Source organism: Mustela putorius, unplaced genomic scaffold (assembly GCF_011764305.1).
Source record: "Mustela putorius furo isolate JIRA1106 unplaced genomic scaffold, ASM1176430v1.1 tig00000508_pilon_pilon_pilon, whole genome shotgun sequence".
Taxonomy (NCBI): domain Eukaryota; kingdom Metazoa; phylum Chordata; class Mammalia; order Carnivora; family Mustelidae; genus Mustela; species Mustela putorius.
The window spans coordinates 20,701,408-20,728,324 of record NW_025421402.1 but is presented as its reverse complement, the minus strand read 5'-3'; the positions used below and the strand labels follow the sequence as shown (position 1 = coordinate 20,728,324).

The 26,917-nt window shown below is 41.4% G+C and overlaps 1 protein-coding gene across 2 annotated transcripts in view; it reads left to right on the top strand.

Annotated features, from left to right (window-relative positions):
• Positions 1–25,313, top strand: part of AIDA (axin interactor, dorsalization associated) — a 37,587-nt gene extending 12,274 nt beyond the window's left edge. For both annotated transcript variants that reach the window (XM_013055556.2, XM_004751448.3), the window contains 8 exons: positions 2,347–2,400; positions 3,037–3,091; positions 8,809–8,872; positions 9,125–9,231; positions 19,397–19,519; positions 21,445–21,567; positions 23,269–23,386; positions 23,509–25,313. In XM_013055556.2, coding sequence (XP_012911010.1) covers positions 2,347–2,400; positions 3,037–3,091; positions 8,809–8,872; positions 9,125–9,231; positions 19,397–19,519; positions 21,445–21,567; positions 23,269–23,386; positions 23,509–23,605 — 741 coding nt within the window. In that variant the 3' untranslated portion in view covers positions 23,606–25,313. The remainder of the gene's footprint in view (positions 1–2,346; positions 2,401–3,036; positions 3,092–8,808; positions 8,873–9,124; positions 9,232–19,396; positions 19,520–21,444; positions 21,568–23,268; positions 23,387–23,508) is intronic.
• The last annotated feature ends 1,604 nt before the right edge of the window (positions 25,314–26,917 follow it).

Below are 26,917 nucleotides of genomic sequence, written 5' to 3'. Positions count from 1 at the left end.
TAGGTTATTAGCGGAATCGTAATTGTTCAACTGCATTTTACCTTAAATGTTAACAGCCTCAAATCAAATGGATTTTAAACCAAATGGAAGAAAGGGAGTTAACTAATATTTCTAAAGACCCATTCATTGATACATCTCACTTAATACAGAATCTTTCCTCAAAAGCATTTTTAAAAAAACCTAAAAAGTATGGCCAAATGATATTAACACAAGTATATCGCTTTATTGTACATACGACTATTATATGTCTAGAAGACATGGATGTCTAGTGCAAGTTGCTTAACCTCTCTTCAGTTTTCACATCAATAAAATGATAGTCTCTAACTCAGGGTTATAATGAGGATTACATGAATTAATGCTTATAAATCCCTTAGGAGAACTTGAGTACTCAATAGCTGTTAGCCACTACTCTATTATTATATGTATTTTTATGTTTTTATACATATATACAAATAAAACATTAATTTTATTTATACATACTTAAATCACCTAGTTTTGTCAGAGTTGAGTGGTATGTTTAAACAACAGTGAGATATTAGATTTGATGTAGAAAAGACTATTGCTGGTTCCTGTGCATTAGCTGTTTGAGAGAGAAAATAAATATGAGATATCTTGAGTCCTTTTGAAGTTATGAAATTTAAATGTAATCTTTAAATGTAAGATTTCATAATAAAGTTGGGTATTTTCTAAATAGTGATATTGGGCTTAAAAGAAAATTTTTAAAGGTTGTGGAGATAGTTGGAGTGTTACTTGTTCCTTGGTCAAGGGTCCTGTGTTGGTCAGGAAAGGTGGGAGTCAGCTATACCAGCTGTTGGTTGTCGATAAGGTGATTGCGTAGGGCCCACTCGCCTGAGTACCAGGGGCCAGGACAGTACCTGCTGCTCCTCTGTGCTCCTCATTTATCTGATAAAGCAAGTGGAAATCCAATTTACTAATAAACTTTCGCAAGTGATCAGTACATGTAGAAAAAAGATTTCATTTTTTTCCCAAGAGTGTTTCTGTGGTGAAGGCATCACAAATATTGTACATAAATACTTCACTTTTATGGTCTGGATATATTCTTAAAAAAAGCATAAGAAATACCCTTTTCTGGAAGGACTTAAAAATGTCAATAGGCCTAATTCAGCTGCCTGCTCTTGTCGAAGTTTCTTCTGTGGGGCCTCTTCTTTACTTCCGCTCCAGTCAGTCATGTTCTTGTTCTGATTCATGGGTACCTGGACAGCCGGAGTAGCCTGACCGCTCTTGCCTGTGGTCTCTTCCCATTTCTCCCCCAGCCTATGGGGGTCGTTGCCCTAATCGTCTTCCTAAAGGTCAAATCTGATCGGCATTCTTCTATTCAAAAACTTCTGTGCGATTTATTGCTGAAGTTATAACCGATTCCTCAGCTAGTCATGGAAGGTTCCCTTCAGAAAGACCTCTGCTGTCCCCGGCGTGCGCATGCACGCCTTCTCTCTCTCTCCCCCTCTCTCTCTCTCTCTCTCTCTCTCTCGCGCACGCGCACACACACACACACACAATCACTCCCTCAGTCACTCTTCACTTTCAAACCTATATCCCTCTACTTTCACTTTGAGATTCAGGATAACTGAACCGTGACAGTTTTCCAAACTCTTCCATTTTATAAATCCTCCCCGGCACCGGGGCTCGAGTTCTAACGCAGAATCTTGCACTCTTTTTCAGAACGTATGTAGTGCTTCACTTCGCTAAAGCTTATAAGAATCAAGTATCTCTTCTTTATATGACAGTGATTTTGTAGAGTCTCATGTCACATAATAGAACTTGAGCTTGTTAAAAGCAAGGACTATACCCTATCATTTATACTCCTCTTATAGCTCATCTAAGGCAGGAAAGCTATAAAGCTCGCCACCATTCATCACAAGTATTGATTTTGCTGCATATTACCTACATAATCAAGTCAAGATTGGACTTATATCAAAATTAAATGATACCATTTCGCTAGCTTTCAGATATTTTAAATTTTAAATCTTTTAATGAATTTCAGACCTAATGGAGATAAAGAGAAGACAAAACTTGGGCGGGGGGGGGGGGAGATGTTGGAAGTCCTTTTCATTGCTCTCTAAATAAATCTAAAGCTGTCATCAAAGCAAACTTGATTTAAAATTGGTCACGGTACCTTTAGGTCAGGAGAGAAGATAGACTCACATTCTCTTCTTTATCCTAGCCCTTTTCCCGTTTCTCTTCTCTAAAATCTGCAAGATGCTACACAGAAGTAAAATTTAACTTGAAAAAAAGTATAGCTCCCTACCTAATAAAAACTAACACCGTGGTTTTAACAATTACCAATTACAGTATATTCAGTATTTATGCTTTTTCTTTTTCCTACAGAAAACCATAGGCAAAATTGCAACATGCTTGGAATTACGAAGTGCAGCTTTACAGGTAAACACGGTTTTTTCCCTGCTTTCTAATGTGAGAAAAATACATTATGAACTTTTCTAATAAACCTTAAGCATTAATGTTAAAATGTCTCAATACTTTGACACAAAGTATTGTCTCAGAAGCTATGTCTAGCAATAGGAATTCATGGGTTAAACTATTAAAAGATTTAGTTCATATTTAATAAACTGTAGACAGAAAAGATATAACTTCAGTTTTTTGTTATTTTTAGATCAAATGTTCTAAAATATAAAAACAAAAACCAGTTTGGGACTTTTCATTTTCTTTTTTTTTTTTTTTTTTTTTTTTTTTTTTTTTTAAGAAGATTTTATTTATTTGTCAGAGAGAGAGATCACAAGAAGGGGAACAGCAGGCAGAGGGAGAAGCAGGCCCCCTGCTGAGCAGGTAGCCCGATGTGGGGCTCCAGGTCCCTGGGATCACGACCTGTGCCGAAGGCAAATGCTTACCCAGCTGAGCCACCCAGGCATCCCGGGACTTTCCATTTTCTACTTTGAGAGCATGAAGTGGATTCCTTCATTTTGTGCACTTTTTGAATATTTAGTTCTTGCCACTTAAAAGACATAGGGTATCATGAAATCTTTGTAATAAAAAGATGTAATATGCATATTTCAAATTCAGTCCACACAGTCTCAAGAAGAATTTAAACTGGAGGACCTGAAGAAGCTAGAACCAAGTAAGTTTTATGGTTTTGTGGGACTCCTTTAGAAAACTACTTCTCCGTTGTAGATATTACGATTATTTAGCATAGATGTTTATTCATTTCTGTTCCTACCTAGTCCTCTGTGATATTTTGTGCTTTTATAATTCCTGTAATATTTATAGTAATTATTATTCTGTTTACCATTATAGAATATGAAAAATTGATTCCAGGTTCTACCTCATTCCTATATTTTAGCCTTTGTTTCAATCACTTTAATAAAGACTGTAATGACTTTGGTAAACAGTTGCAGTAGCGTTCACTGGAGAGTATAAAGTTATAGGTACTGAGGCCCATTTATACTCTGTGTCCTGGAACACGACCGTCCAGCTGTTCGTGGTGCTCTGCAAAAGAGTTCCTTGTTGTCCCCATTTTCCTGTCCCGTCTTGAGAGCTTTTCTGAAGTAAACAGTTGCTTCAAATGTTCTGGTGGTTAGGATGTGCCAAATAAGATTTTCTTATTGGTTCGCATGAATGTTCTGTCAGAGGAATGTTTTCTTATCGTTCTTATGAATGTTCTCTTTGCAAAGTGGGCAGAGGCACAAGTACTGAATCTCGCTGTGTTCCACCACATTTCCATCACCCCAGAAGAAACCCTGGCCCTATTTTTAGCATACACCTGCTTCCCCCTCCTCAATTCCCAGCCCTAGGAAACCGTGAATCCACTTTCTGTCTTGTGATTTTGCCTGTTCTGGACATTTTGTATAAATGGAATCCTATCACATATGGTCTTTTGTGACTCATTATATATGATTATTTTAAGAAAAGCACATTGATGGCTTTTTAAAAAGATCAGCCGCAGCGAGGATATCTGTTGTGTAATGGTTTTAAAGATTATAATGTTCAATTTTTTTTTTAATGATAAGAATAACTAAAATTTTGGCTATTTAGTCATTGTTTTCTATTTTGTTGTTGTTGTTGTTTGGTGTTTCCAAATAAAACTTCAGAGTGTTACAGATTTCTCCTATTGCCTTATAGGATCTTTCATGGTATTACTGGTTTCCATTCCCATTAATGGAACCAAACACTCAAATATGTCCACCAGCTGCTGTTTGCTAACTTCATGGTCTTACTGCTTGTAAATGCAAGAACTGGGTTTTAACCAGGGTTCTAAGCCACCCCAAGCCCATGTTCCTGCCACTGTCCTCTGTTGTACTACCTGTAAGTGCAATATTGGCATCAATCCTAAATACCGGGGATTTCCAGCTCAGGCTCTTGGGAGATTACTGACTCACATATGAGTGGCATTTTGGACTAAAATCTGCATTCATCTTCTATTTCTTGCTTTTTTGTTTGTTTGCTTGTTTTTGTTTTTTTAAGATTAGGGATGGGAATGGAAAGGAAAGATAATATTGGGATTTATTTTGTCATATTTTGAATTTATATACTGCCTTTCATTTGGACCTGTCCCTTCTTCATACTTAGTTATCTTTTCAGGTGATTTTAATTTGCTCTTGCCTTTTAAAGGAATGTAAATGTGTATCTTATATCTCAGGATATGCTCTGTAATTTTGCATTTATCAAAGCTTAGGCACTTCTTCTGAGTTATATCAGAATTGAACATTTTCTACAGTATATGAGTATATTTCAGGTTAAGTCAAGCTAGTTTCTGCCTCTTTTAAGACCATAAGGAAAGGAAAATTAACATGTGGGATTTGGTTTATTCTGTTAATGTACTTTTTTTTTTTTTTTTAAGATTTTATTTATTTGTCAGAGAGCGAGTGAGAGCAAGCACAGGCAGACAGAGTGGAAGGCAGAGTCAGAGGGAGAAGCAGGCTCCCTGCGGAGCAAGGAGCCCGATGTGGGACTCGATCCCAGGACGCTGGGATCATGACCTGAGCTGAAGGCAGCTGCTTAACCAACTGAGCCACCCAGGTGTCCCTGTTAATGTACTTTTCCTTTAAGGTTAAAAAACAAAGTCTTTTGATAATCCTTTCTGAAACTAGTACTACCTCTAAGAATTTGAAAGTACTATTTATTTCATTTTCTGATGTTGATCCTTGGTAATATACTACTTCTTACTGAAACATACCTCCCCCACCACCACTCTGTGAAGTTCCTTCCATTGACTGATCCTTATAGGCCCCAGAGAAATCCCACCTTTCTCTGAAAGCTTTCTGTGCTCTCCCAGCCCTAATTAAATTCTACGTCCTGGCCTTTTTGGGAGCACTTTTTATGTCCATCATCATAGTGTGCCCTGTGTGATGCTCACTTAAATTCATTTTGCTCCTAAATGAGATTGTCAGTAATCTTTGTATTTTCCCCACAGAGCCCAGGCTGCATATCGTATGATCTTGGCGAATTTTTAAGTTGAACAGTGTTGAATGTCTTCAGGGAATCTTCTCCCATGATTAAAAAAGTAACCTTTCAGCTAGGAAGCCCTTACTCATTTTGTCCACCAGAAAAATGAAACAAATCAGCCACAAAAGCAGAACACACGTTGTTGACTGTGTTATTTTTAGAGTATGGCCTTCAGGAGGGTGGGAGTCCATGCTCCTTGAGAGTGGGCAGGGAGTACTGGGTTTTTCCTCGCAGGGGTGCAGCATCAGATGTCAGCCACGGGGTGAGCCCCTTGGTCCCCAAATCATGATGGACTCCGTGCTCATGATAATACCTTCCGGGAAATTATAAACTGCTTCTCTTCTCTAAATCTTCCTAAAATATCAACACTAGCATCGGTGGAAGAAAAATCCTATATATAAGTTTTAAGTAGAACTCTATTGTAAAAGCACATTAGAATCTCTGTTATTCCATAGTTGGTGAGAATAGAAACCTATAATTAAAGAAAATGAGAAAGGACCTGTTATTTTCTTTTAAAAGGATATGAATTAAATACCTGATATGCTCTATTATTGTAAATAGTAACTAATGAGAGGCTGTTGTTCCAGGTCAAGCCTTTCCTATCATAGCATTGGTACCTACGAAAAGAAATACTGTCCTATTCTCGTATTACAGTAGAAACAAAAGGTATTCTTAATAACTGATAGAGTGTTTGACTTTTTTAATTGATTTTTTTATACTTGTTGTAAAGTTTGATTTTTTCCCCCCTTTTATTACTAAAATAGCATTGCAGTGCTTTTGTTTCTGATGTGAATGCTACAAGGCCTTCTTTGTCACCACTCCCCTACTCTTAGGATCTAGCACGATACTGTGTAAGCGATTCATTGATATTTGAGTTGAATTAATAGTTTATTTACACTGAGCAGTCATGCACAGGTTTAAAAAAGGATGTTTTTTATAATTTTAAAAATAATACTTCTTAGACCTGAAATAGTAGGATTCTAGTCAGCTGAATAGGGAAAACTATGGAGAGAATAAATTACCGTATAATAATGTGAGCTTATACTTATATGGGACTTTAAATTTCCCATGCAATCTCATATCTATTAATTTACTTCTTTGCACAGTGGGGAAGTGGTGTTCCCGTTTTAGAATTGGGGAAACAGATTCAGAGTAGTTATATAAATGATATAATAACAACTGACATGATTATGGGACTTCTCTTGCTTATCAAACTTGAGTTATATAGTCTGTTTTATTCGTTGAACAAGCCAAACTAGTACCTGCCTCAGTCTTTGTTGTTGTTGTTACAAAGATTTTTTTTTTTTAAAGATTTTATTTATTTGACAGACAGAGATCACAAGTAGGCAGAAAGGCCAGCAGAGAGAGCAAGGGAAGCAGGCTCCCTGCTGAGGGGAGAACCCGATGCGGGACTCGATCCCAGGACCCTGGGATCATGACCTGGGCTGAAGGCAGAGGCTTAACCCACTGAGCCACCCAGGTGCTCCCAAAGATGTTATTTTTAAGTAATCCCTCCACGTAACCTGGGACTCAGACTCAGCCCTGAGATCAAGAGTCACATGCTCCACAGACTGAGCCAGCCAGGGCCTACCCCTGTAGCCTGTTTTTTGTTTTTTTTAATTTTATTTATTTGAGAAAGAGCACAAGTAGGCAAAGCAGCAGATGGAGAGGCTCAACCCCAGGACCCTGGAGTCGTGACCTGAGCTGAAGGCAGACACTAGACCCACTAAGCCACTCGGGCGCACTCTCTCTAGCCTGTTTTTTAATACTTGGAAAGCCCTGCCCCAGTGCTACTTAGGGACAGTTCCTCTCATTCCATATTATGTTGGAACACACTAGTTTTCCAGCAGTTATTTTGAAAGGCCTGCCCTGTCCACCTTAGCCGAAGTCCCTCTGCTCTGCTTACGCACTCACCGATCCTGTCCTTCATGATGCCGGCCACAGTCTAACAGTACCTTGTTGATCTGTTGCTTTGTTTACTGTCTGCTTTTCCTCACTGGGGGCTTAAGATCCATAGATGAGAGCAAGAACCTTCTGTCTCGATCGCTGCCATATCTTTAGCACCTAAAACAGTGAGTGGAACCATGTGGGCACTCGGTGCACATCTGTTGGGCGGAAGAATGAGAAAGGAAAGAGGAGGATGAGAGCCGGAGGGAGAGAAGGAGCAAGAATGGAAGCTAGACCCAAGTCCCAGACCTCTCTCACGAAGGACTCAGTAAGAGTGCCCCTCGGACTCCTGTTGGGATAAACCACGAAATTGCACGTGCTCTGGGATTTCCTACTTTGGGGTGGTAACATATATGCCACAGCTATTTTATCTCTAAACTACAGTGCTCCAAAATGAGGCTAAGTAAGTTGAATACAAAATCATAGGAACTTTCCGGATTGCTCAGTTAATGCCATTACTCCACCTTCATGTAACTGCAGGGAGTTGCTGAAGACCCGTAACCCCACATATGAAGCTCTAAATTACATGCTTTTAGGGGCACCTGGGTGGCTCAGCCGTTAAGCGTCTCCCTTCGGCTCAGGTCATGATCCCAGGGTCCTGGGGTCGAGCCCTGTGTCAGGCTCCCTGCCAGCCGGAAGCTGCTTCTCCCTCCCCCTCCTTCCTCCCCTCTCCACCTGCTTGTGTCCCCCTCTCCCTGTCTCTTTGTCAAATAAATAATTTTTAAAAATAAATCAATACTTTTAGTAACTCTGTAAGGTATCCATATTCATAGCAGCTCTCTAAGCACAGGCAGAGTTATAGAACATCTCTCTTTAAGTTTACAAACCAGCATGTAATCACCGACCCTACCATGATGCAGAAGGTGATGGGTTCCATGTTATCTGAAGACTTCTCCTGAGGGTAAATCCCTCTTTGTGTATTTGTCTACGTACGTATGTGTGTAGATACATGTATGTCTGTAATAAACTGTCGTAAATGGTATATTGAAATTGTAACCAGTTTTGTTCAGTTTTGCCAGTTTAATGGAGTTGAGGGGAAATCAGGACATAGACCAAAATGTTCTGACCACAACTGGTTATCTTTGAACCAGTCTTGTAATTGAGGTACTCCATGAAGGAGAGCTTCTCTTTTTCTGCTGCCCTGTGTCTCACCTAGGACCTTGTACATACAACTTAGTTTGTTCCCTGTGAGGGCTCTGAGACTCTGGAACTTACTTTTCTTGGAAATCTGACAAAGTACTGGTGCCTGGAATATACTATGGATATTTTCATTTTGCTAAGACCTTCCGTGGACAAATGCATCATGGTTCTGAATGATGATGAGAGTGGGAATTTTTTAAAGTATTAATATGCATAGTAAAATTGACTAAAAATCAGTCATTTCTAATAAAATTTATTTTGATTCATGGAAGAGTTTATGTGTCTGTCTTTCTGTTTTTATTCTAGTCCTAAAGAATATTCTTACGTATAATAAGGAATTCCCATTTGACGTTCAGCCTGTCCCCTTAAGGTAAAATAAAGAAGCACCAATATTTGTCTTATTTTTTTTTGTCTTATTTTATAACTACTTTTCAGATATTTCTGCATTTTTTAAATCAGTATTGGTATCTTTAGTATCAGTAGGTCAACGTTTTTGTGTCAACATTTTTTGTGTCTGCATCGTATTACCTGGGATGTAATCTTTATCTATAATAGAGTTATGATGCCTCTCTAGGGTAGTTAGTTTTGTAGCTCACTCTTTTGTCTACTGTTTTGCGTGCAGAAGAATTTTAGCACCTGGTGAAGAGGAGAATTTGGAATTCGAAGAAGATGAAGAAGAAGGTGGTGCCGGAGCAGGGTCTCCTGATTCCTTTCCTGCTAGAGTTCCCGGTGAGTATCACTGATTGCAAAACAGGCATAACTTAATCCAAGCTTAGGGGGTTTAGAACTTATTTTGGTACTTGCCACTCTTCAGCAAATTTTCATTGCCATGTTATTGGCTGGAGCTATTTTATATGTATAGTCTGAAGGCATCTTACTGTCTGTGTTGGGTGCACAAGGCCACCCGCATTCAGTGATCTGCTAGGAGGACTCACGGACTCCGCGTGTAGTTGTTTTCACAGCTGTGATTTATTGCACTGGGCAAGGACAAGAACAAAGTCAACAAGGGGAAAAGGTGCGCAAGTGAACGGAGTCTGGAGGAAACCAGGTGTGGGCTTCTTTTTTTTTTTTTCTCTTTTTCTTAGATTTTATTTAAATTCGAGTTTGTTAACAAAGAGTGTACTGTTAGTTTCAGGGGTCAGACTTAGTGGCTCATCATTCGCAGACAACCCTCAGCGCGCACTGCAGCCCATCCCCCATTGCCCCGCCAGGTGCAGCTTCTGAGTCTCTCCCAGTGGAGTCACGCAGGTTGTACTACGTGTAAAATGGCTCTGAGGGAAGCTATTAGAGACTCCATGCCCACAGCCATGATCGCACCGAACTGGAGGTTCAAATGGCCACTTTGGACTCCTCCTGCCTCTGAATCGACAGGCGAAGAAGGGAGTTACCATGCTGGCCACGGTGGCTGATTCCGAGTGCACCCGGGGAAGGCACAGCTGCTCCATAGTGACTAGAGGGGACCCGTTTGGATGTCCGTTATATCACAACTCCTGTGATTAGGGTTGACGGCAGAGTGCACCCATCCAGTCCCTGCATGGCCAGTGATGGTTTCTAGTACTTGGGTTACAGGATGGCAAGGAGAAGCACAAACATCGCTCACAGAACATCACCTCTTCTCTGGGGAAGGGGCTAGTGAGGTTTGGGTTGTGTACAGGACAGTAGTATCACGTTAAGTATGGCCTTCTTATTGCCTTTATAGAGAGCTTAAGTGTGGCTCAAGGAGATGTGTATGCATGCCGAGTAGACAAGGGGTGACATGGTGATGTTTAATTGTGTATGTCAGCCTGACAAGGGCCCAGGGTGCCCAGACATCTGGCCAGATGTCACTCTGGATGTGTCTGTGAAAGTGTCTCCAGAGGCTCACATTTGAATTGAAGACTGAATGAAGCAGATTGCTGTCCCTAACGTAAGGGCTTCGTCCAGGGAGCAGAAAGCCTAGGCAGGGCAAAGAGGCCTCCCCTCCCCTCTTTGAGCTGGGATACTGGTCGTCGTCTGCTATGGGACTCGAAACTGAAACATCAGCTCTTTCTGGGTCTTAGGCCTCCTGGTCTTCTGTCTGGAACATGCGCCAATGGGCTCTCCTGGTTCTGAGGCCTCAGACTGAAACTATGTATCTGTCTGTCTGTCTGTCTTCTCTTTCTCTGGAGGACACTGAATACAGTAGCTAATCATATCTGCAAAAAGAAAAAAAAGAACGAAACTCCATCCCAGCACCATTCCTAGGGGCTGATCACATAGGCACCCTCTGCTTAGCACTGGCCAGAGTTCCAGACTCCCGGAAGGAAAGCGCATACTCAGCATAAACCATATTGTTTGCACAGTTTACCGAGAGTGACCGTCCTTACTGGGGGATGGTGGGGACATGCCAGAAATCCAAGTTCCCAGACTCTAGCCCAGGGGTGGCCTTGCCACCTGAGAATAACAGTCTCAGGCCTGCTGTAGTAACTCTTTACTGTAGACTCTTCTGAGCACTTCTTGAATTAATCAATTGTAGTCATTAAGACTGGATCCAAGGGGAGTGGGTACTGAGCAAAGGCTCTTTTTTCCCATCTTGTTTTAGGAAAAGAAATAACGTATGGCACGTCATTTTTATTTGCAGAAGATCTCAATGAGGATCTTCCCTTTCTGCAGATGACCTAGGCAGGCACCCAGGATAAGTCGCTTGCCTCTCCCAGTCCCTGGATCACTCTTACACGTGCATCGTGTTCATTTCTGGCAGACTTATTCACTTTAGGTGTGAGAGCAATCTGCTACGAGATTATTACGCATTTTGAAATAGAACCTAGAAGCTTTATAGTAGAGCTAAGCACAATTTGTGTGTCATCCAGATAACTTTCTTTGTAATAAAAGTATAGTCATATTCCGATATTTTTAATCCTCCCCAGGGAGGAGGCATTATGGAGCAGGAACAGCATAGACTTGAACCAACAGGTGCTTGGGCTGGAGTCTAGGCTCTGACAGTGACTCGTAGAAGGGCTTTGTTCTGATTTCCTAAACCAGTCTGAAGCTCAGTTTCTTTTATAACATGGGATAATAGCAGTGCCTAACTTGTCAGGTTCCTGTGAAGATAAAACACAGTTCTGTGGCTAAAGCTGCGAGCGCCCTCGGGGTCACATGCTGAACATTCCATGACACCTGTTGTTCTAACCATCCCTTCCCTTCAGTGGGGGTAGCAGGACCTGCGCTCTGGGGTTCCTAGGGAAATTACAGGCTGTGTTTCTTTGGGGCAAGGGCATTATTTCCAATCTGCTTTGCTTTATGAAGAGCGATGTATTTTTCTTACTTTTGTCATATAGGTAGGAAATTTCAAGTTGGTTGTGCTGGTGAGAGAAATTACTTTGCTGTTTTACTGACTGAATAATTGTCATTCCCTTTCCAAACCACATATTGTAATTGACGTAGTTTCCAGTGCTATAAATTTCAGCCTAACTTGGTGGTTTGCTCACTGCTGTACTTTGATAGCAGATAAGATCCTTAAAGTAGTTGATATAAACTGTGATACAGATTAAGATCTTTGTGGGGTTCGGGTTGATGAGTTGAAGGGAAACTTATACCATAAACTAAATCTATTTGCTATATAGGATTAAGCCCAAATGAAATAGATTTTTGTATTCTGATTCAGCATTGTGATAGCTCATTTCAGAGATACAGAAAAGTTACTGAACCCTTGTTTTCGCTGAATTTCTTTTTTCCAAAATTAAGAAAGAGCACATATAGTTTAAGTAACTGTATTTAGTTTGTGATATGAGTGTTATTAAGTAATTTGTAGAGCACCTGGGTGGCCCAGTCGGTTAAGTGTCTGTCTTCAGCTCAGGTCATGATTCCAGGGGCCTGGGATCCAGCTTCTCCTCTGGCTCCCTGCTCAGCGGGGAGTCTGCCTCTCCCTCCTCTCTCCCCATCCCCCCAGCTCATGCTCTCTCTCTTTCTCGCTGTCTCTCAAATAAATAAAATCTTTTTTTATGTGAAATTATATTTACTGAAATCATCATCGAAATAGGAAGGTGACATTTGACATTTAATTGTAAAGCAGGAAAACATTTCTTTTTCTTCCAACCCTGAGGGAATCAGTGATGCCTAGGCAGTGTCTGCATTTTGGTGGCAAAAAGATTCTAAGAATTGTGACTTTTTGTCAACTTTGTTCTTTTTTTTTTTTTTTAAAGGTTTTAATTATTTGAGAGCGAGAGAGAGAGATAGCGAGAGATAGAGCACAAGCAGAGGAGAGGGAGAAGCAGGTTTCCCCGCTGAGCAGGGAGCCCAACCCTGGGCTTGATCCCAGGACCTTGGGATCATTAAGCAACTGAGCCCTCCAGACAGGGTTCACTTTTGTTCTTATATAATTTATTGAGTTGTAAGTTTGTTGTGACTTTTTTAAAGTCAGATTTACTGAAATATCGTTTACATGTATATTTATGTATAAGTGAGTGATTTTTAGTGTGTAGTTTATACGTTTTGACAAATGCCTACAGTTATATAAACACTAACACTAATGAAGAATGCGGTATTGTATATGGTATGTATGACTCAGTCGTTTTTTGCCCATTTAAAATTAAAAATGACTTTTGTCCAACCTTTCTTGAAGAAAAAAGATGAAAAAAATCTTAGCTTTCTTGATAAGTACTTTCTTCTTTTCAAAAATTTAAAAACTCATAAGGCAAACAAACTTGTTAAATAATTGGCTTAAGTTAAAATGACATTTAATTTGTCTAGAGGTAGGCTTGGCAGGGACGCCTGGGTGACTCAGTCAGTGAAATGTCTGCCGTCAGCTCAGGTCTTGGTCTCAGGGTCCCACGACCGAGCCTCTCCCCGGGGGGTCTTCCCATCTCCGGTCTTCCCGCTCATCCTCTCTGACTCTCTCTCAAATAAGTAACATCTTGAAAAATAAAAAATAAAGGTAGGCTTGTTAGATTTCATTTAAATAAAGGATATAAATTTCCAGCCTGTTATTTATGTCCAAAAAATTGACTGACAGCATTGAATAGTAAAGCTAATAAAATCGTAAGCAGAGGAGCCTGAATTTAAAAATAGCCCAAGACACAATTTTCCAAGATTTTAAAACAAAGTTCATATTGAATGACATGATCAATCTCAAATATAGGTTTAGCCATTTCAAAATTATTATATGAGTGTGTTGATTTATCTCTATAGAGACTTAACTATGTGTACACGTTTTTTTGAAACTAGAAATGAAGAATGTGATTTATCTCTTTAATGTGGAAACAGTTTTCATATTCACTTGGGAAAGGCATCGTTCATAAAAGGAGAATTACCCTTGGCTTTGAAAGTTACATATGCAGTGCCCCCCACCTTTTTTTTTTTTTTTTTTTTTTTTTTTTTTTTTTTTTTTTTTTGAGAGAACGTGCTTGCATGGTGGGGTTGCCGGGTTGGGGGAGGCTCTTAAGCAGGCTCCTTGCTCAGTGCAGAGTCCAACAAGGGGCTTAATCTCACGATGCTGAGATAGTCACCTGAGCCAAAATCAAGTCAGATGTTTAAGCAACTGAGCCACCCAGATGCCCCAGCAGTCCCCTTTTGACTTTCAAAAAAAAGCCATACTCAGAGTGAAAAAGACAAATAAGGAGCTAACATCCTTAATACGTAAGAAATCTTTAAGCTCTGACAACCAAGGCCACAGGCACATTAGAAAATTGGGCAAAGGACATGGACAGTTAACTCACACAGGCAAATACATACACATAGCCCTTGAACATATGAAAAGATGTGTGTAATGAGAGACATACACACTGAAACTACTGTTGCTGAGGCGGCGGGGGACATGCTCGTTCAGTGCTGGCGGGAATACAAACAGGTGCATTTCCTTTCGAAGGGAATTCGATATCTAACAACGAAATTAGGCATTTTATTCTTAGGCCCAGCAATCCATCCCACTTCTAGGAATTTATTCTAAGGATACACCTCCAATAAAATGGGGAAAAAAAAAAAAAGACTGGCGTATATCAGGTTATTTATTGTGGTATTATTTGTAATAGTAAAATATTAGAAACAGCCTAAAAACTATGTTACATAAAAAACTACAGATCACAATTAGGAAAATCTTCATGAGCTAATGAGTGATTTTTAGAATATATCGTTAAATAAACAAAGTACATCGAGGTGATCCACCTTAAGAGATTGAGAAAAATCTCAGTCCTCTCAATAGATGCAGAAAATGTTTTAAATTAACTCTAGGGGCACCTGGGTGGCTCAGTGGGTTAAGCCTCTGCCTTTGGCTCAGGGTATGATCTCAGGGTCTTGGGATCGAGCCCCACATGGGGTTCCCTGTTTCCCTATCCTTCTGTCCCTCCCCACGGCTTATGCTTGCTCGCTCTCATATAAATTTTAACAAATTAAATTCTAAATCTATTATTGAATTTAAAAAAAAATTCTAGCAGACTAGGGCACCTGGGTGGCTCAGTCAGGTAAGGATCTGACTCTTGATTTCAGCTCAAGTCCTGATCTCAGGGTTGTGAGATGGAGCCCCACATCAAGCTCCATGCTCAGTGGGGAGTTTGCTGGAGATCTTCTCCCTCTGCCCCTCCCCTACTCCTAAAGTAATAAATAATCTTTTATTTTTTTTTTTTTTAAGATTTTATTTATTTGACAGAGAGAGAGATCCCAAGTAGGCAGAGAGGCAGGCAGAGAAAGAGGGGAGGAAGCAGGCTCTCTGCAGAGCAGAGAGCCCAATGCAGGGCTCGATCCCAGGACCCTGAGACCATGACCTGAGCCGAAGGCAGAGGCTTTAACCCACTGAGCCACCCAGGTGCCCCAATAAATAAATAATCTTTTTAAAAAAGTCTAGCAGCCTGAGAACAGAACACATCTCAGGTGTTCTCTAGGGACACTTAGAGCCAAAATCATACTTACTGGTAAAAATTGAAGCTTGCCTTTTCAGATCAAGAGCAAGGCAAGAATGAGAGTGCCAGTATTACCTCTTTTTATTAACATTGTCTGGAAGTGCTAGCCAGTCCACTAGGACAAGAAAAACGAAAGATAAACATTAGGAGAAGAAAATCCCCGCCCTTTATCTGTAGGTGTTATGAATATATATGTAGTCCATATAAAAGAATCAACAGGTGAGTAATTAGGATTAATAAGAGAGTTTAGCATACATGGTTCCTTGAAAGAATCAACTCTTAAGTACAGAATTTTTTAAATCTATAAACAAGCAACAGTTGCTTAGAAGATAAATATAACATTTATTATGGTATCATAGAATATCAAATACCTAGCAATAAGTCCCAACAAAAGAAGTATTAAGACCTTTGTGAAGAAAATAATAAAACTATCAAGAGCAATTAAGAAGTCTTTAATAAATGGAAAGGAATATTTCAGTTCATGGATTGGAAGAAGCAATTTGTACAGATGTGACTATTTATAAAGTTGATCTTGAACTTCACTGCAATGCCAATAGATTTTTTTTTTCTTAAGAACTTGACAGCTGTTTTTATAATTTACATGGAAAAGCAAACGGCCAAAACTAGTTGACTCTTGGAAAATAATGTTAAGAGGGGAGAATTTGTTTTACCGAATATCAAGACTTTTTAGAAAACTGTAGTGATGAAGATACTGTGGTAGTGGTGCGAGGGTAGGAAATGGTGCTGTGAGGCAGAGTGGGAAGCCCAGAACAGCCCGTGCTTGATTTGTGATCAGGGTGCACTGCAGGTCAATGGGAGAAATTATGGCCTTTTATATACATGGTGTGGGGGCACCTGGCTGGCACAGTCCATTAAGCATCTGAATCTTGGTTTTGGCTCAGGCCCCTGTCTCAGGGCCGTGAGATTGAGCCCTGTGTCGTGCTCCCTGCCCAAAGTTGGTTCTCTCTCCTCTCCCTCTGCCCCTTCCACTTGTGCTCTCTTTCTCTCTCAAATAAATAAAAAGATCCTTTAAAAATAAATAAATAAATAGTGCTGGGGCAGTTGGGTTTCCATGTTGGATAGAATGAGATTGGGCTCTTACTACACACCAAAGACAAAAATTAATTGTAGAATTAAATGCAAATAGAAAAATGGTAAGTCTACAAGATAAGAAAACACATTTGTGATCTTGGAGTAGGGAAAGATACTTGAATGGTACACAGAAAGTGGTGACTGTAAAGGAATTTAGAGATTAAGAAATATGCAATGTTAACATTGAGAATTTATCATAATCAGAAGACACCATTAACAGACCACATAATCTGTGGTGGTAGAAATCCTGAAAGGTTATCTCTTTTGGGTCTGCTGGAGACACAGGAGGGCTCCCAGTACGCTGGCAGTGTCTTTCCTGGATCCACTGGTGGTTACACAGACGTGTTCACTTTGAGAAAATTCATTAGGCTGTACTTAAAATTTGAACATAATTTATATGCTTTTTAATATGTTGCCCTTCAATATAAAGTTTCTTTTTAAAGATAAGCCACCTGAGAATCTAATTACAAACACATATCCAATGAAAGCTCGTATCAAAATATTAGAGAATTTCTACAAATAAGAAAAAGATGAACATTCCTAGAAAAGATGTGCAAAATAATTGAACAGATACTTCAGAAAAGAGGAAATCCAAATGCTCATTCTAAAATGAAAAGAAGCTCAACCTCAGTCAGTCATTGGAGAAACACACATGAAAACCGGACCGACGTTTCTCCGCACCTAAACTGGCTAAAAAGCGTCTGACCCCTCCAATCATCGTAGGGGGCCGGGGGGCGGGGCACAGGGGGAGCAGTGCTGGAGGGGGGTATCCGCATGGACACTTGGGACACAGATTGTCTTCACGTGGTAAGCAGGAGGGCGGCGCCCCATGGGAGTGGTGACCCCTCTCTTTTGCAAATGTGTGCACACATGCACGAGAACCTGTGTGCGAGAACGTTACAGCAGCACGGTTCCCGCAACTCCTAGTGCCTGTCCGCGGAAGAACGGACGCATCACCTGTGCGGTGTTGAGAACCCCGTGTGCTGTGCACCGGTACCACAGTCCTGCGGATGGACAAGCTACAGCTACTGGCAACAAGTCAGGTCAATCTCGAGTTCAAAAGGAGGCAAAACATAATTAATACAGTGCCTTCGAGCAATCACTTTGGAAGCCAGGGTAGTGGAGCGGGATTAGAAAGAACTGTGCACGGTGATACAGGGGGGCTCCTGGGGTAATGCTTATCTTTTGACCTAAGTGATGGCTGCATGGATGCTGGTTTTCCAGTTTTCATTAGGCCATTTGCTTGTTTTATTTGCCTTTCTAAATATTTGTTAGATTTCACAATTAAAATCTTTTAAAAGACAGTGGATGCAGTAAGAGACCTTTTGTTTTTAAGAAAACCATTGAATATTGAAAATGTGTTGAAATATGGCAAAATGTCAAAGACTAATTTCCTGTGAAAAAGTAATGTTATAATTGTCCTTTCGAAATGGTATTTAATATGCTTTGAGTGTCCTGTTTTGATTTTCTAATTTCTAACTTTTCATAAGCCAAAGGTTTTAACAAATATCACCAGTTAAGACTCTTGAATTTTTTTTCTTTAAAGACTTTATTTATTTATTTGAGAGAGAGCGAGCAACAGAGATAATGAAAGAGACCACAAATGGGGAGGAAAGGGAGAAGCAGGCTCCCCACTGAGCAGGGAGCCCCGATGCCATGCGGGGCTGGATCTCAGGACCCTGAGATCATGACCTGAGCCAGAAGCGGATGCTTAACCAACTGAGCCACCCAAGTGCCCCAAGACTCTTGAATTTCTATAATAATTTTCCCATCATAAAATTCACTCATTGTAAGTGTATACAGTTCAGTGACTTTTGTAGTGTTTGTTGTACATCTCACCAGTTTGATAGATCCAATCTGAGGACATGTCCATTACCCCCTAAAATCCCCTCAAACCTGTTTGTAGTTAATCAAGATGTTCTCTTTTGAAGGTAGTAAGTTGATTCACGTATTTCAAATAATTCATCATTAAAAGTAGAGTCACACATTGTTGGACAGAAACATGAAAAATGTCAAAATCCCTTAAAAATGTTAGACACTTTAGTTTGAGATACAGTGTGCATATTAAAGTCAGCTTTGGTTCACATCTGTTCTCAGTAGATAATATCATTTCTTGAGGTCTGTTTTTTGGTAGGGAATGCTCTTCTGGGTGATCTTTTAGTTTTAAAAAATTTGGTTGATATGAGAGGGGTTTCAAATACAAATGTGTATGCCGTTCTCAGCAGGATTAATTTCCGAGAGAAAAGATCAGACAGAATAGGATGCAGAAAGGGATAGGAAATTAGATTATAAAATTATTTAATTAAGTACATATATTAAATTGTAGCTATTTCTTCCATTAATAATTAAAAGATTGGGGCACCTGGGTGGCTCAGTTGGTTAAGCGTCTGCCTTCAGCTCAGGTCATGATCCCAGGGTCCTGTGATCGAGCCCCACGTTAGGCTCCCTGCCCTCTGACTGCTGCTCCCCCTGCTTGTGCGCTTGCGTACTCTCTCTCTCTCTCAAATAAAATCTTAAAAAGAAAAAGGATTTGTTGATTGATTCTGTTATTAAGCTACTCAAACTTTGGAAAAATATAAGAAAAGTTTAAAAAGCTCTTTGTCTTTTTCTGCCACTTTATATAGAGTAGGAAATATATCTTATGTAGTGCGAGTAAGTGTGAAATGTGTGTATGATGTGAGTATAATTAAGTATGTGGTCATTTGTAATTGGGCTTCCCAGAGTGAGTTGAATCTTCAACAGATTTGACCATCTTACGCTTTAGTGTTGAATATGAATTGGGAAGTACAGATGTATTTTGTATCTCATTAAATATTTGTCCAAAAGGATCACATTGAATGGGAGTTTTGGAAACCACAACAATGTCTGGCGACTTCCTCAGTCGGTTAAGGGCAAGGCTGTAGCTTCTCTGTGTTGCTCCAGGATTTGCTCACTTTTTGCTCTTCTCTTGTCAGGCACTTTACTACCCAGGCTGCCGTCAGAGCCAGGACTGACCTCACTCACCATCCGAATTGAGAAAATCGGTCTGAAGGATGCGGGACAGTGCATAGATCCCTACATCACAGTTAGCGTAAAGGGTAAATAACTCTGTCTGCCTTTTCCCTTCCGGCAAACCGTGTAATGTTGATTCGCACTTGGGGCCAGGGGCAGGAGTGGGGCTGGGTCCTGGCACCTGTGACCGTTCATTTGCATTTGCCCTACAGTGAGGGAAAATCCCTGGGCAGCCATCCTTGTTCCTTCACTGAGTAGTTCTGAGAGTGTTTCTAAAAATACTTCATTATTTATAACTGACATGCGCATTTGCTGTTGAGAGTTTTTTGGTAGATTTCCGTATCCTTAAAATCCGATCCAGGGTGTGAACTAAACATACCCACTGTCTTCAACAGCAGATGCCTCCTTCCACCTTCTCAGGGTGTGTGGTTCTCTTGGCCAAGCCCCACGCTCCCCTGTTCCCCCACAGCTCCCCTTTGGGCCCCCTCCTTCCTGCCATGGTGTCTTTGGCCCAGGGGAGCCTTGCAGGGGTGCGTGCGCGTGCATCGGGCCTCCAGTGAACCATCCGTGGAGACGGGGAGGTAGGGCACATCCATGAATAGCCGTACCCTGAGCCTAATGCTGGGGACGTGAAAGAAACGTTGTATTTCTTACTAAGCACGGTTTTCTTCAGGATTTGTTTGTTTTTTCCTGTCCGGTGTGGCATACCATTTATTCCTTGAAAATAACTTTCTGAGTCTTTGGTTTAGGACGAAATCTGCACTGATGGATCCTTTTGTTGGCGTCAAGCCTTCATAGGGCACTTTATTTGTAAAGCACTCAGTGGTCTTTTAAAAATAAATACTGGGCGACTGAGGATAAGGTTACCATACTATTTCTCAGGAATCCTGCACCATCAGTTTTCATCTACAGCTAATCTGCACCTTGAGGCAAACCAAAGAAACAGGCTGAAACTAAACTTACCAATCACAGAAGTAAATTCAGACCTCAGGGTTCATCAGTACCAAATAACAGAAAAATGAATTCAGACACAGAGAAGAATTTTAACATGGAGACCACATGACCCACATCACTGATGCTGAAGTACTTGAACCTCTGATGTTATCGTTTCCCAAGTCCATGGTCTACTGGAAAGTCTTGCTACCCTACACTATGTGATAGACCATTTGTAAAACTACGTATCTCACGTGGTAAAATACACTGTAGAAATGTACTGCAGGGTAATGTTCTAGGTGCTCTGTTACCGTTGCAAACACTAAACTAAAATAATCAAACGTATTAAATTGTTGTAAGTTCTCCCAGGTTGGAGTCTGTTGAGTCATTCATAAACGCTAGTCATTAACTGAGTCCATGTTGAATTTGATTAAACTGCAAGATTCCTGGCTCCAGGAAATTAAAACCGTGCACCATACCTAGTATACCCTGTGGTTGTTGTAAATCAGGTTACTTTAGAGCAGGGACAGTCAGAATTTAGGGAACATGTCTAAAGAATGACTCACTTAGAGAAAAGTTTCATTGGCAGCTTTCATGGCCACTGTTCTGACTCTCCCTGAAATACAGCAGGAGAATTCTGTCATGTTTGATGAAAGGCCTTTCCACGCCGTGCGCTTGATCAGAGTTGGAAAATAGGGGTGGGGCCCCACTGTGGATATCATTCGTGTTCCAGATTTTTGTTGCCTACAGCAGTACAGCAGTGTAAGGAAGACAAAAGCTCTTTTCCCTTCTTAAAAATAGGGATCAAACTTCGTTGTCCTCAAGCTTTCTTTAGCACCTGTACCTGGCAAGGCTTCCTCCCCTGGCCCTGAGGCCTCTCCCAGACTCGGCCCTCCGCTCCCTCCGTACACCTCCAGAAACCGGCAGCTCCCTACGTCCCGACTCACACCAGAGGGGGTGTCCGTATCTGAGACTCTCCTCGCAGCTTTTGCCAGGCCGCTTTAGGAGACATAACCCTCTGTGGTTTGTTGGCAGTTTCCGAGTCTGTATGTTTGAAACTCTTTTTTTCCCTCTCTAGATCTGAATGGCATAGATTTAACTCCTGTGCAAGATACTCCTGTGGCTTCAAGAAAAGAAGATACATATGTTCATTTTAATGTGGACATTGAGCTCCAGAAGCATGTTGAAAAATTAACCAAAGGTTGGTTTGTGGTGGTAAACATTGGCTTCTGATGGCCAGAGTTCTCAACTTGGGTTTGTGTGCCCTCGAGCTAGCTAGCGTGTGGGCAGAAGTATGTGTCACATAGTGTTTAGTGTCTGAAGTATCGGTTTTTTAAAACATGGGAATTAGGAATAGTATGATCTAGTTGTATAATAAATAGCAGTTGTATAATAAAGTGTTCTTTAATTATTAAATTTCATCATCTTGGACAACAAAACAAAATGTCTAAGTTTTCCTCTTACCGAAGAGTGGAGGGAGACAGAGGCTCTGACGGTTTAGTCTCCGATGGGTGAAAGAATAAGCTGTTTTTCCAGCTGATTTTATTGGGCAGAAAGATACCATAAGTTGTGCGTAGTTGGCAGGAGGTTGGGAAAGGACAAAACACATTTTTAAAAAGGTGAAGTTACATTTCCAAGTGAGCAGGTTCCTGAGACTAAACGCTTTTCGGTGCTGTGTGCGCTGCAGGAGTGTCTGTGTTCTAGGACAAGACTTCAGGATCCCTCCGTCACCTGAGATTGTCTTGCAGTTTTTGACATTTTCACACTTTGCAGGAAGCTTGTATGAGATCTAGAAGTGCTTTTGGAGCCATTGCCACATTCTCTAAAATATGTGACATTTTACTTCTCCAATCTGGTGCTGCTCCCTCCTCGGCTCCGCCCCTGGAAGACTTGTGTCTTGTGTCGTGGGGCTGCCATGGGTGTGGGGGCCGTGAGTCTGAGCAGCAGCGGCGCCTGGAACCACGTTAGATGCCAGTGCTCAGGGCCCCCACCTCCCGGCAGACCTCCTGACTCAGAAACCCACTGGCTCGGCTCAGCAGTCTCTGGGGGGGCTTGCACCTGGTTTTCATACACACCAAAGCTGGAGAATCGCTATTAGAACAGAGAGGATAGGCTTAAGAAATAACGTTGAAGATATTTCAGTATGAAGATTAGGCCCCGCATGGCCCCGCGCTCAGCGTGTAATCTACTTGAGACTCTCTCCCTTGGCCTTTCCCCTGCTCACGCGCACATGTGAGCTCCTTCTCTCAAATAACATCTTTTAAAAAAGAAATTGCTCTTGGCTACGTTGATGAGGCAGCTTGTTCTGTTCTAAGCTTCTTTCTGTGGGGAGAGCATCTCTGTTGGGCTTTGGGGTGATGAGAACCTCTAAACCCCCCATTGGCACTTGCTCACCGGGGGCGGGGTGGAGTAGGACCCGGCCGGCTCCTCCTTAGCCTTTTGTCTCCCGGGACATTTAGAATTCTGGGAAAAACAAAACTGTGCTTTGAATACTATAAAAGGTCTTAGGAAACCGGTACTAATTCAAAAGTGAACCAGCACATGCTTTATGTTTGAACTCCAAAACCCCCCAAAAAGTTGACTTTTTGAGTTTTTGTTTCAGGGAGGAGCCGTGCTTTAAGCTTGGATGTTCTGACGAGCCCTTACTGGGCTCCGCTGCTTGCCGAGCGTCTGTGGGGAACGTTCGTGCTTCGCAAGCATCCTCTGTGTTTGTTGTGTCACTTCGTTCGGATGAAGGAGTTTTAGGTGACAGCTACCGTGGTCTCATCAGAGAGACTGACAAGAGGTTACCGTGTAAAACTGCTGACCGCTGCTTGCTCGGACGCTTCCCCCGCCGGGAGAAACTGAGGGGCCCAGGGAGGACGCGCCGCCCGGGCTGATGCGGTTTGTGTTCTTTCCGCAGGTGCAGCTATCTTCTTTGAATTCAAACACTACAAGCCGAAAAAAAGGTTCACCAGCACCAAGTGCTTTGCTTTCATGGAGATGGATGAAATTAAAGCTGGGCCGATTGTAATAGAACTGTAAGTGACGCGCACGCCGGCCTCGGACCGGTCTGATGCGGACTCCTCCTCTTAGTGTGGGGCTGTAGAGCAGGCCAGTGATCCCCGTATGTTAAACCGTGACTTTTCTACTGTGGTTGCAGATACAAGAAACCCACTGACTTTAAAAGAAAGAAATTGCAGTTACTGACCAAGAAACCACTTTATCTTCATCTACATCAGACTTTGCACAAGGAATGATCCTGACATGAGTCACCGGGAACGTCTGTGAATTCTCCCACACAGTAGCAACCAGCCCAGCTCTGCGCAGCGTATCCCCCTCCACCGGGCAGGAGGCGGGCCACACGGGCGCCGGCAGGCCAGAGCGAGCCCGTGGGATTCACAGCCCAGCACTCCACTGACCTAGACAACTCCTTTGGATACGGGCTTATTGTAGTTTTGAAACATGTTTTTACCTTTATAGTATTTGTGCAATTCATAGTCTCTTTTCTAACTCACCACTGTTCCTACCCTGCTTCCTGGAACAACACTGCTGTGGGTAGGATCTGCTCGTCTTCAAAAATTAATACAGCAATAAGAATGTGCTAGAGTTTACACATCCGTTCACTTTTGCTCCAGTATGCTTTTTCGGTTTTTTGAGTTAATGCCAAACTTTGGGCTGATGGGAGTAGGAGAGTATGAAACTGTTCCGAGAGGAGGAATTGGACCGCCTGTTCGGCCCAGGGAGGTCAGTCTGGAAAGGGATAGGCTGCTCCTCCGAGGTGGCCTAAACTCACCCTGATCTCATAGTTTTCCTGGTTAGAAATCGTGTGCCTTGGCCAGATCAGTATCCAGACGGGAGGGTTCCCAGGCTGTAGCTGTGATTTTTCCAGATGACCAGATTGTTTTTCTGAAAGAGCACATTTGTAGTCCGTTGATTAGCTTTTCTTCTACGTCACATTATTCTTCTTTCTGATAGTGGTTCTAGGGTTAATGATGGAACCATGTCGGAATAATTAGACTTCTAGATGGCTTTGTAACGTCTTCTAAATCATGTAAGCTACACTGAGTCAGATGCTAGTGAGATGCCGCAGGCTAACTGCTGTTTTTCTGACAACTGATCGTGAACCTTTACAGTCTGCATACCTCTTCTTGGAGTGGTGAGTATGCAAAATCTGGAGCTATCCGGAGCTACTCTAGTTGTTTTCATATAGGTAGACAGGATTGCCGTTTATTTCCTATGTAGATATATTGACTTTCATCCATATGGAAATATGCAGGTCATTAGCTTATTATAATTTGACTATTTACAGTACTTTTGACTTAATGGGCCATAAATAAAACTTTCAGAGGACACTCTAGGCGGCTATGTGACACACAGGACATTAACATTGGGGGCGGGCTCTCTGTGGGTTAGATACAGACCCACACGTTTTAACATTCACTATGTTGAATGACCGATGCTAGCACGAGGGGAACGCACCAGTACTTGGCCTGTTTTTAAACTAGTGTAATAACTAGTCCTACAGTTCATTGTGTGCTTTTTGAAACAGCCGCAGTGAAGTGTTCTAGCCCTTGCACTTCAAGAAAGCTGGTCTTTACTTCCGGTTGTCTGTCAGTTCTGTTTAAGATGTTAAAAACTTAGAGCCTGAAAGAATTCTCAACCAAATTTAAGTCTTGTCTCTTGTATTAATTAGATTAATTCCAAAAATGATTCAGTCCACAATAGCTCAAGGGGATGAAGAATTTGCCTTAATTACCTTGTTGTTCACTCAACCCTTAGACTTATTTGGTTGTCAGCTCCTCAAGGGGGCAAGAACCACATTTTTTCCAAGTCCTGTATATGTTCTAAGGTGCTTGGCAGCGCTCTGTACCCTGTGGAGTACTCAGTACCTTCTGTTTGATGTTGCTGACGAGACCTAAAAAATAATCCCTTAAAGTACCTACTATTAAAATGTAGCAAAATTGATCTGTTGGTCTTTCTCTTTTCTCATAGAGCGTAAGACATGTATGTCAGTGATAATTTATATGAAGAAGCACCAGCTGTCGTTCACATAAGTATGGTTTGTATGAACTGCAATGCCTTTCCACAGTATTAAAGAAGCTTGAATGGAATGCTGTGTCATTAGTGTAGCTTTAATTCAGACCTGAATGGGGTGACAAGCGATCACCTGGAAGCAGTAGACACAGAATACTGTACTTCCCACAAATTATTTTTTACTGTCTAATGAAAAAAAGGCAGCTACTGGATAAGAACTGTAGTAGAAATGCTCTCAGGCCAAAACGCTGCCACTTTCATCAATGAGATGATTTTAGCAACTAAGCCCAGACACACGAGGAGCTGCAGAAGCCCCGTGAAGCAGCTGGGACAGGGAGGCCGCCCGGGCTCTGCTGTGGCCACGGGGCCCTGGGAGGTGTGGAGGCGCGGTGTCCACAGCTCAAGGGAGCAGCACCAGACCTGCTCTGCACCTTACGGACTCCTGGGAACAGGAGATACAGGACAAACACTGAAAATATGTAGAGGTAAAAAAGGACTGGCTTTGGCATTAAAATAGGTCTGATTTATCTTTGCAACTTGATTATCTTTGCTAGCAGGTGTCGCCTATTTCATTACTATCTAACATTAGCAATTATATTAACCTCATCATTTTGTGTCTTGAAGAGACTGACCTTACTCAGGAGTTGGATTTGTGGTTTCAGTCTTATTGACATGGTAAAAATAACCTCTGCTATTACCTGTGGAGGTATTCCTCTCTCGTCTCCTGTTCTTGAAATTAAATGGGAAGACACCTGTGATTTATCTTCCTGAAGAACTACTCATGAATTTTAAAGAGTTGTCTTCTTTCAGTGGTCTCTATCTTTATTTTTTTTTTTTTTAAGATTTTATTTATTTATTTGACAGAGAGAAATCACAAGTAGATGGAGAGGCAGGCAGAGAGAGAGAGAGAGAGAGGGAAGCAGGCTCCCTGCTGAGCAGAGAGCCCGATGCGGGACTCGATCTCAGGACCCTGAGATCATGACCTGAGCCGAAGGCAGCGGCTTAACCCACTGAGCCACCCAGGCGCCCCAGTGGTCTCTATCTTTTCAAAGTGTTATTGTCTGGTAGTTTAGTGTTAAAAAAAAAAAAAAAGTTTCACAGTGAAGCTTTTGCTTTTTATTTTATAGGGCATTCATTAGTACTTTAAGTAGTAGAATGCTGATGGGTCATGGTCTGGGTTTCAATAGTATCATGACAGAGAACTTCAGAGAAGGGGAAAGTGTACTCTAAGTAGTGAATACTACCAGCCTTTCATAACTTAATCTAAATCCTAAAGATTATTTAAAAAGCAAGAAGTAGTAATAGGTATAGTAATACTTTAAATATGATTTAATCCCAGATTCCCATATTTACTGGTTTTTAAATCTAAGTGCCAATATTCAAATACTAATTTTGGAGTAGCAGTAATCAACAAAAAGAACCATGGGCAACCTACAAACCTTAGTCCTAAATCATTCTTTCTCATAGTATTGCACTCTTCTGAACTTTTTTTGCCGTTTTCCTTGAAAACCAGAGGCAAGGTACGGGAGAAATAG